This window comes from Salarias fasciatus, chromosome 15 (assembly GCF_902148845.1).
Source record: "Salarias fasciatus chromosome 15, fSalaFa1.1, whole genome shotgun sequence".
Classification (NCBI taxonomy): Eukaryota; Metazoa; Chordata; class Actinopteri; order Blenniiformes; family Blenniidae; genus Salarias; species Salarias fasciatus.
In genome coordinates, this window is record NC_043759.1 from 28642902 (window position 1) to 28653253 (window position 10352).

General features: G+C 51.6%; 1 protein-coding gene across 1 annotated transcript; it reads right to left on the reverse strand.

The window, feature by feature from the left end:
* Positions 1-4290: 4290 nt before the first annotated feature.
* On the reverse strand, positions 4291-4911 carry LOC115401521 (extensin-like). The gene has a single exon (XM_030109771.1). It carries the CDS (start codon positions 4909-4911, stop codon positions 4291-4293), a length of 621 nt encoding a protein of 206 aa, XP_029965631.1.
* Between the last annotated feature and the right edge of the window lie 5441 nt (positions 4912-10352).

Genomic DNA, 10352 nt, shown 5'->3' on the forward strand with positions numbered 1-10352 from the left:
ACACACACACACACAGCTGTCCATCAGATCCACCTGCTGATTTTGCACTAAAAGCTCCTTGGGGACTCTTTGTAGTCGTCTTCAGGGAGCGTTTCAAAGCCAGCGGCCACACGTCAATATTCCTGCTGCTGTTCCCTCTGCTGTGGCGGGACGGTGGGTGGCCTTCGTACTGAAGTCCCTCCCTGCCTGTTTGCAGTTACAGTTCCTCCTGGTCTGTGATCCCATGGCCGAGAGCTCGCGCTTTGCTGCTGTGAAGCGTTTCTTTTTTCCTCTCTGCTCTCCGGAGCAGCTCGCCGCTCTTTTATCGGCCATTTTTGATATGTTTATTTACCGTGTGGACGTCTTTGATCGGAGTCAGGGCGGGGAAACAGCTACTGGGAATATGTGTGTGTGTGTGTGTGTGTGTGTGTGTGTGTGTGTGTGTGTGTGTGTTGGCGGTGGTAAATGTCCCCTTGGAGGGAAATGCTAGTGAGCAGGCTGCCATGTCCAGTAAGGCTGAGGAGAGACAGCTGAGGGCGGCGGGGACTGATGCAGAGCAGGCTGCATGTCCGTCTCTTGGGCTTAACACTGTACTGCTGCACACACACACACACACACACACACACACACACACCAGGCTGACCCCTCAGAGGAGTCCAGGCTGCAGTATTAATCATGGATGCTGAACGCAGCAGGACGCTGCCGGGTGGGACTGAGACTGTAGCGCCTGGTTCTGGGACGCTGTCTGGTCCTCCAGATCCTCTCAAGATATTTTTATGACATTTCTCATTTTTCATCTGAAAGCTGGGATTTCTGACTGCGATTCTTCGTGTGGATGGAAACATAATGCAGGACGACAGTAGAAGACTAAAGGTGAAGTTCCATCCTCTGCCTGGTGCTGGTTTGTTGACTGAAGCTGACCGACACCAGCGTCCCTCTCACCGCAGGCCTCACAGCGCTGGAGCTCAGAACCGACCCGGCCGACCCGCAGAGGCCCCGCCAGGCCGTCTGGTCTGTCCGCCATGACCCACTGCGGGACAGGGAGGATGCTATAGTCCAGCAGCCGCTCTTATCAGAGCGCCGGCATTCCGGTGTCCGGCCGCTCCGCCGGTGGGAGGACCTTCCTATCAGCTGGTTTTACAAATTTTCAAAGAGCCCACGAATTCCCAGGGACAGCTTGACCTATGTCTCAACTATGGGAATAAAAAGAAACACATTGAAATCAGTGAGTTTTCACTCTTATTATCCTCTCCCGGCTCCACCGCCGCATTAATCATCTCCAAAACTCATTTTCATTCAGGCAAAATCCAAACAAACAAAAGCTGAACCGAGGAGGCTGATGAGTTTTAAAAGATCAGGGCGGCAGCTCGCTGAATGTCAAGTGTACTTCAGGCCACCAGACACACACACACTTGTAAACGACGTGTCCTGTTGCACTCAAAACCACGTCCAGAAGAAGAGCAGCAGTGATTGGTTATCGCCTTTCCTCTGTCGTCCGTCCAGCTGTGTTCAGGAAGCGCCATGCCAGGAGGCCAGCGCTGGCTTCCTCTGCTCCGACGCCATGCTGACGTGAAGACGCCGTTTACTCTCAGCTTTTAGGAAACTGTGTGATTGTTAGAGATTGCCGTACGGGATAGCACAGTATTGATTGGACACTTGAAGGGTTTTCAGCTGGATGGATTTCCAGGTCAGACAGGTTGATTCCAGACCAGGTGTTCACTGGGAGATCGCGGCTCTCCTTCGATCAAGGAAGTGACAGAAAAGATCAGAACACAGAGTGAGGGCCATCATTTTGATTGATAACAAATCTTTCTGCAGATTCCAAACTGTTTGGATGTTTGAGGAAAAACTGCAATAAAAGACCGTTTTCACCGAGGTCTGTGGTCGCATTTTTATGATTAATCTGAAACCGATTTTTTTCTTGTTTGTATTTTTATATATTTTCACTGCTGATTTGTAACATGTTTTTTTGCTGAACTGACAGTCCTGCTAAACTCTGATCCAGATATCCAGCAGTATGGTTTCAGTCTTCTGCGCTGCAGCATTTATGGTCCATGGTCTAATATTTATGGTTCATCATGGAGGAAGAATGTTAAGACCAAGCACCAGAGGTCAGTGAAGGTCAGGAATCCCTCACAGTGACTGAACACTTTCTGTGTCTGTGTCCTTAATAACTCAGCTGTCAATCAATCACACACCCAACATCTGCTCAGAACTCTTTGATCCCCCCCCCTGAGGGACTGTCGGCCATGCTGCACTCTCTGACGGCCGTGTCTGACAGCGGTAAGGACAGATTTCTGTTTGGACTTCAGTTCAGCCGTTGCTGCAAACAACATGAAAGCCTGTGTGGCGTTAAAGAGGCGGCCTTGGCGGCGCCGGCGCCCATGATGTGTCTCAGGAAGGTTAGACGGGGGCTGAGCGGAGCGCCAGAGCCCAGATCAAAGGCGTCTCCTATCATGAATAATAGCAGCCGGCCGGTCCGGGCGGCCGATAAGCGTGTGTACAAACAGCCGTCCTGTTAGAGCAGATCGCATTTAGACGCTACGCCTCCGTCACAGCACAAAGGGGCTGGAGAGAGAGAGTGAGAGTGAGAGAGAGAGAGAGAGAGAGAGAGAGAGAGAGAGAGAGACAGAGAGAGAGAGAGAGAGAGAGAGAGAGAGAGAGGGAGAGGGAGAGAGAGAGAGGGCAGAAAAGTGACTGTTGGCTGCAGGTAGAATCACTGCTGGAGCCGAGGGCCAGGGACCAGGGCCTCACAGTGGATTCAGGTGTGTGTGTGTGTGTGTGTGTGTGTGTGTGTGTGTGTGTGTGTCTGTGTGTGTGTGTTGGCATCTGGGTTTGTCATGTACGTATTATTTAATGCAGGGATCAAATGCGTGCAGTCCTGTAAAGTCAGGACGTTTACAGATGTCGTTAAAAGAAAGCGTGACGTCGGCCTGATGTGAACCTTCTCACCACCACGAGCGCCATTTTTGTGACTTTCTGTCAATGAAGGTAATTTATTTACCTGTTGTTTTATCACAGCGACCTTGAATATCTTGAACGGCGCTTAGAAATTAAATGTAATGTATTATTGTGAGCCTTTAAAATGATCCTTATGAAATTTCTACTTTAGCTTAGATGCACATGAAGATTTAACCACGTAGATTATTTGACATTTTATTATACTGAAGGTATTGTTGGACCTGATTTTAACACTAGTGTTCCTCTTTTCAAGCATTTTTTGTTGACAGTTTTGAAATGTTAGCTGTTTAAACCATTGTTCCTCTTTCTAAGCAGTTTTTCATGCTTTTTTCCGTCTGACTTTAATCTTCTTTTAGAAGTTCTACACATTTCAGCTTTTTCATCTGTTCCATCATTTTTACCCCATTTCTTGCGGTTTTAGCTGATTTTCCCAATTTTAGTTGTGTCTGTCTTTGAAGATCTTCTGAACCCGGACTCGAATCATTTTGAATGGCACCGTGGTGTAACACTATATGTGACACTATAATGAAGATAAGTTCAATGTTTCATCACATTTCAGGATGTGAAGGCTTCATGGAGCTACCACCGATGGACTAAAGAGCCACGTGTGGCTCCAGAGCCACAGGTTGAACACCCCTGCTCTAAACCAAATACGGTGAAAAAACTTTAGGTGAATCAAAAATAAGATTATTCAAAGTAAAAAGCTAATTAACCAACGTTCAACCGACATCAGTTCTCAGTGTTTCTAAATATTGAAAACAATAAAGATCATTATTTACACAGACTGTGACCTGCGACACACTCTGCGATCGCAGACACCTTCACCCCGGAGATCTGCTGACTGAGCGCCGTCCTGCTCGATGTGACGCTGCCGCAGTCGGCCGGCTGAGCGGCAGTTGTTCCGTGGCTTTATTGAGCTGTTTGAGCAGATAATTTATTTTCCATTTATCCATGCACAGTTAACTTTAACAGCAGAGCAGCAGCGGCGGGCTGCCTGGTGGAGCTGTGAGCGGCGGCCGGGGTGTAGGGTGGAGGCGGCCGGGTGTGGAGCTCTGGGTGGAGGCGGCCGGGTGTGGGGCTCTGGGTGGAGGCGGCCGGGGTGTGGAGCTCTGGGTGGAGGCCATCGGGTGTGGGGCTCTGGGTGGAGGCGGCCGGGGTGTGGAGCTCTGGGTGGAGGCCATCGGGTGTGGGGCTCTGGGTGGAGGCCATCGGGTGTGGAGCTCTGGGTGGAGGCCATCGGGGTGTGGAGCTCTGGGTGGAGGCGGCCGGGTGTGGGGCTCTGGGTGGAGGCGGCTGGGTGTGGGGCTCTGGGTGGAGGTGGCCGGGGTGTGGGGCTCTGGGTGGAGGCCATCAGGTGTGGGGCTCTGGGTGGAGGCCATCGGGTGTGGAGCTCTGGGTGGAGGCGGCTGGGTGTGGGGCTCTGGGTGGAGGCGGCTGGGTGTGGGGCTCTGGGTGGAGGCGGCTGGGTGTGGGGCTCTGGGTGGAGGTGGCCGGGGTGTGGGGCTCTGGGTGGAGGCCATCAGGTGTGGGGCTCTGGGTGGAGGCCATCGGGTGTGGAGCTCTGGGTGGAGGCGGCCGGGTGTGGGGCTCTGGGTGGAGGCGGCTGGGTGTGGGGCTCTGGGTGGAGGTGGCCGGGGTGTGGGGCTCTGGGTGGAGGCCATCAGGTGTGGGGCTCTGGGTGGAGGCCATCGGGTGTGGAGCTCTGGGTGGAGGCGGCTGGGTGTGGGGCTCTGGGTGGAGGCCATCGGGTGTGGGGCTCTGGGTGGAGGCGGCCGGGGTGTGGAGCTCTGGGTGGAGGCGGCCGGGTGTGGGGCTCTGGGTGGAGGCCATCAGGTGTGGGGCTCTGGGTGGAGGCCATCGGGTGTGGGGCTCTGGGTGGAGGCCATCAGGTGTGGGGCTCTGGGTGGAGGCCATCGGGGTGTGGGGCTCTGGGTGGAGGCCATCAGGTGTGGGGCTCTGGGTGGAGGCCATCGGGTGTGGGGCTCTGGGTGGAGGCCATCAGGTGTGGGGCTCTGGGTAACGCCGACCTGCCTCCCCTCAGGCCTCGGCTTCAGGAAGGAGCTCGCCTCTCTGCCGTCTCGCTGTGGGCTGTTTTCCTCTGATTGGGACCGGAGACATTTCTCGTGTCTTTGTCGGTGAAGGACAGACAAACGATGCGCTTCTTGATTCATGAACCGTTCCAGAATTCACTTGGAATAACTTCAAACTCGGTTAATTGAGACGCTATTATTTAATACTTCACAGTTGTAATTGCTGACATTTCATAGACTCAGTGAACAATATTTTGTCAATAATCGAGCTACATCACACTGATTGTCATTCCAAGGTGGTGAATGCTTCTTCAAGAGCTGGAGCTGTTTTTCACCACGGCCCTCCACAGCCAATCACCCCCCCCTTCTCCTTCTCCTTCTTGAATTGAAAATCACAAAGCTTCAGCGGATCACGCATCCTTTGACATTTACGCAACAATTTAGCGGATTCCTGTTATGCATTTATTCATCAATTCACTCATTTAGCTGCTCATGAATACTGATGTGATGGCTGACCTGTCATATCAGACCTCAGTCCTTTATGGGTAATTTTTTGCCAGCGAGGTTGATGAAATGCTTCCTCATGCATATACATCAGTGCAGCGAGGAAATGAGAAGTGGAGGAAACAGCAGAGGAGAGCGCCGCTACAGGGACTGGAGAGAGGCCTCCTCCTCCGCCTGTTAGGATTCAGCACACACCGTCCGCTCTGCAGACGGAGAGAGGAAGGCGGGCCGGCCGGCCGGGAGCGGGATGGACTGTGACACCTGCTTCCTGTGCAGCTCACCCGTAATTACAGCAGAATTATCCTCCGAGTGCTCCCTGCAGGGACGACCTGGTCCCTGCAGGGACGACCTGGGAGGACCTGGTCCCTGCAGGGACGACCTGGGAGGACCTGGTCCCTGCAGGGACGACCTGGGAGGACCTGGTCCCTGCAGGGAGGACCTGGGAGGACCTGGTCCCTGCAGGGACGACCTGGGAGGACCTGGTCCCGGTGGCCTACGTCTCCATACAGTCGGATCCCTGAAACCATCAGGACGGCTGTTTGGAAGAAGCAACAGGAAGTAATCCTGCTGAAGGGACGACTCTCTACCATCACTGCGGGACTTGATCAAACACACACTCTGTGTATGAAACTGACAGTCAGTGTTTGAGAGAACACTCAGGCTGTTCTTTGGTTCCATGTGTGGTTTCAGACAAACGCCATCAGTCAAATATCTGAGTCTCTGAAATATGTGAAAGCTGTTTTTTTTAAAGGGGACATATTATTCTATTTTTCAGTCCCGTCATTTCGGTCTCAGAAGCCACAAAAACAAAGCACTTAAGTTTGTTCGCCCCAAATTCATCCTATGTTCGGAATTTCAGCGACTAAATAGTTGTTCTGAGGAGCCTCCTCAGAACAGGCCTGCTTTCCTGGATGCACTTGAACACATCTGGCCACGCCCACTCTCTCTCTCACACACACACACACACACACACACACACACATGGTGGGGCACAGTCAGGAGGAGTTAAATCTGCTTATTTCCTGATAAGCAGGACAAACTCAAACTCGACCATTTCAGCTTCAGTTTCAGTTTCATTTTCACAAAATGTGGTGCAGCAAGCCAGGGAGGAGACAGACAGCTTTCACATCTGAACGCCATAATGAGGCTACGGCAACACACACTGCTACAGGAAACTCTCCACAAAGTGACAAAAGCACAATATGTCCCCTTTAATTTAGTCACTTTTAAGTGTTTTTATCTTTTAGCGAGATCCACGGGACAGGATTCAAGATGTTGATGAGATCTGAAGTTTTCAGTTTTCAGTGCAGAGTTCCAGTGACGGAGGCTGGTGAGAGATCAGGATTAGCAGACAACCTGCCGCCATCGTCTGCATCTCGTCCTCGTGATTCAAACCAGCCCAGAGAGGCAGGTCTTTGGTGAGAATGGTCTCCATCTCAGACTTTCGTGGCTGTTTTTTGGCTTCAGCTGGATTTTCTACATATAATCCAAGAGGAGTTTCCACTGAGTAGGTGTGTTTATCAAAGATTGTTTCATGGTTTTGTTTACTGAGCTGATATATTTTCGGAGACTGGTCCATAGCTGCATGTATCGGAGGGTCGTGCCACGTCTCCTGACAGCGGGTGAGAAAGCAGCCAGCGGATCAGTGGGCTTCATTCTGAGCTGGATTACAGCTGAGACTCGTCTCGTCAGGCCGCCGGTTGGTCAGAACTGACTCTGACGGCAGAAACTATTTCATCAGGCAGTAAAAGAATCTACAAACGAAGCTGAGCCCCTGCCATCATCACGATGAAGTGTGGATTGTTTGAGTTTTGATGTGGATTCAAGTCACATTTTCTTTAAATCCGTTGTTGTTTTTAATTCCACCTTTGGCCTGCGCTGTACTGTTCCAGCACCGAGGCTGGCTGCAAGGAAATGTGCCTTCCAGCTGAATTAACCTGCGTGGCAGTGAAGGAAAGTCAGTTTCATCATTTGTAGACTTTGTTTTGGACAAAAGGAAAATGAGAGTTAAATCTGCGTTGATCCTGGAAACTTGGATTTCTGACCTCTGGATGTATTTCTCAGTGTGAAGCCGTCCTGCCAGGAATCTGGGTGCTGACTGCGTCCCGCCTCGTCCTCGCTGCCGCTGAGGCGGGGCGTCGAACACGACCCACATCAGGCGCTTTAAGAGGAGCCCAGGCAAAAACAATCCATCCTGCCGCCCGCTCAGTGCAGACACATATGTCGGGGATGCAGAGGTTTTGGGAAACTCATTTCATGCTTATTGTTTACCTAATCAGAATTTCTAATTGCTTTGCGGGACTAATTAACTCACCGGTACACTAAGTGTTGTGTACCGGTGAGTCACGCCGTTTGTAGAAGCCGATGAAATATTCACACCGTGACAAGGCAGCGTGGTGCGCTATCCTGACAGGAAGCACAAAACACACTGACGGCTCATGAGGGAGTTTATTAAAACAGCAGAAAACACACACCACAAGGGGGCGGGGCTACAAGGAGATGATAAGATAACTTGAGAAAAGTCTGCAGATAAAAGCTGAGGAGGGCCAGCTGAGGAAACGTCGCTCCAGCCGCTGACGACTGAAGTCATCCGCACATCCTTTCTGAAACCACTGAAAAACAGACACAGTCATAGACAAGGCAAGCATCTTCAGAGGTCTCAGCACGCACACACACACACACACACACACACACACACACACACACACACACACACACACACTTGTGTCTGTTAGAGTTAATCTTATTATCAGTGTTGTCTTCAGCTGTGAGCATCGACCTTTCGGCAGTCGTGCAGGAATGTGCAGAAGAGCTGTTCTTAAGAGAGAATGATTCATGAACTGACAAACACGGGAGGCAGCAGCTAAACTCCCAGCATTCAGAGCGCAGCAACATTTCAACAAGGTGAGTCGTGGGTACATCACCATTCTGCTCCCACCGTCAGACATCTTTCCCGCTGCTGTCGGGAGGACTGAATGAGTGTTTTCATCTTCACGTCTCAAGGCGCGCCGGAGCGAGCGAGCTGTGGGTTTCTCTGGCGTTTGTCTGCTGAGTCTTGTCCAGGTGTTCGGACTGGACGGCCACACTGCTCCAGATGTGGCCTCTCCGGGCCCGTCGGCAGCCTCCCGCCAGGTGTTTCCCCCGCCGCCTGGCCGTCGCCGTCTCCGAGTCCCCCCGGTGCCTCGGGAACCAGAGCGTGCCGCCGTCTTCCCCCTCGCTCTGCTCACTGCTTGTTTCTATGATATAGAGCGAGGCGGCGCCGAGGACACCAAGCAAAGGGTCTTTATTAATATGAAAATTAAATCTGTGATGACATTGCGCGTGACTTTAAATTCAACTCTGGGCGCCTGGAGGAAGGACGGCGTTCTGCAGACTCAGGCAGACGAACATTTCCACTCCGAAGGAGGTCATATAAATAACGGTGCGATCCCACCACCAAACAGGCATTATGCAAAACCGTCATGATCCATAGAACACATAAGGTCCGGAACACAAAAGCCTGGCAGTGAGTCTTCCTCCTCCTGATAAGACGGAACCTAAAGCGGCCGTGCGCTGCTCTCGGGGTGTTTACTCGCCTCCCCGTCTGAAGCCCATCCCTCATTGTTGGGAGACAAGCGTCAGCTCCCTCCCTCCTCACCCACGACGCTGTCGACTGGCTGACAGATGTCTCCAGCTCATGAATATTCCCAGCACCGCCAGGCCCCGGCGCTCGCCGACGCCGCTTTGATCTTCATTTCAAAAGAAAGTTGTGTGTGCGGCAGAGCCAGAGACTTTGTGCGACTGGCAGCGTGTTTGCTGTTGTAACCTGTTTGTTTGAGGGCGGTAATGGAACAGTGGGTCGCAGCCCGTCGGCGGAGCGTGACGACTTACTCCAATAATGCCGTCGAGTTAGTGAAACAGGAAGCACGCACAGGCCAGAACTCCACCGAGTTTCAGTTTAAAAACACGTTAGCTGTTTGCTCTCCATGTTAGCATTACCCGTACGGATCAGGACCTCCTCTTCGGAGATCCTGGGATCAGTTCTGCAGCTGATTGGTGCCAACAAGCTGACCACAGGTTGCAGGAGCCCACGCTGATCCGGTCCAGCCACAGGTCTTTGCAGTCTCTGCTCAGCTCCTCTTTCAGATGACTTTACCAAGCCAGGATCTCAGGTTAGAAGAATCAGAAGGTTCAGGATTCCAGCAGCCTCTCTGCTCTTCAGCATGGGGAAGATAAACCAGAAACCAGCTCACTTTGAATTCAGTCATTTGTGTGAGGAACTCCAATTAATCACAGCAATGATTGTTTTTTGATTCCAACAAGAGAGAATATTTTGCTGCTGTTGTTCTGACGTTGTATTAATTATCCTGAATATAACAAACGGACTCATTTGCGTGTGTTTGCGGAGATGTTCTGGATCGTCCAGGTTCGGGGCAGCAGCGCTGCAGCCGCTGCAGCTGCACATTTGCATCCCATAGTAGTGATTTATTCATGTATTAATGATGCCCTGCAGACGTGTTCCAAGATGTGTGGAATATACTGAATATTCATTTGCGTCTGAAGAGACTTTGTCTTTTCAATAAAAGAAAAATAATAATAATAATAATAATCCCTTTCTCCCTCCCTGGAAAGTCCAGAACCTGTGAAGAAGCCAATGTTCCCGGCAGGTCTTCAGCTCGGGCTTGACGGTTCCGCCCTGCTCCAGATGCACCAACAGTTTGGAGCAGGATCAACGTTAGAGACGTGTCTGCTGCCTGAGAGCCACGCTGCAGGGTTCCTGCCACTGTGGGAGAAGCTGACTGTGTTTCACCTGTAATTCAGCTTCCACATACCGCCCAGTCTGACCTGGAGAGGATCCACCACCTAATACATGTCAGTGCTAAAAGGTACTAGGACTGG

Bases quoted from the DNA above. Each gene is read 5' to 3' on its own strand.
- LOC115401521 (XM_030109771.1), bottom strand. From the start codon at position 4,911: ATGGCCTCCACCCAGAGCCCCACACCTGATGGCCTCCACCCAGAGCCC.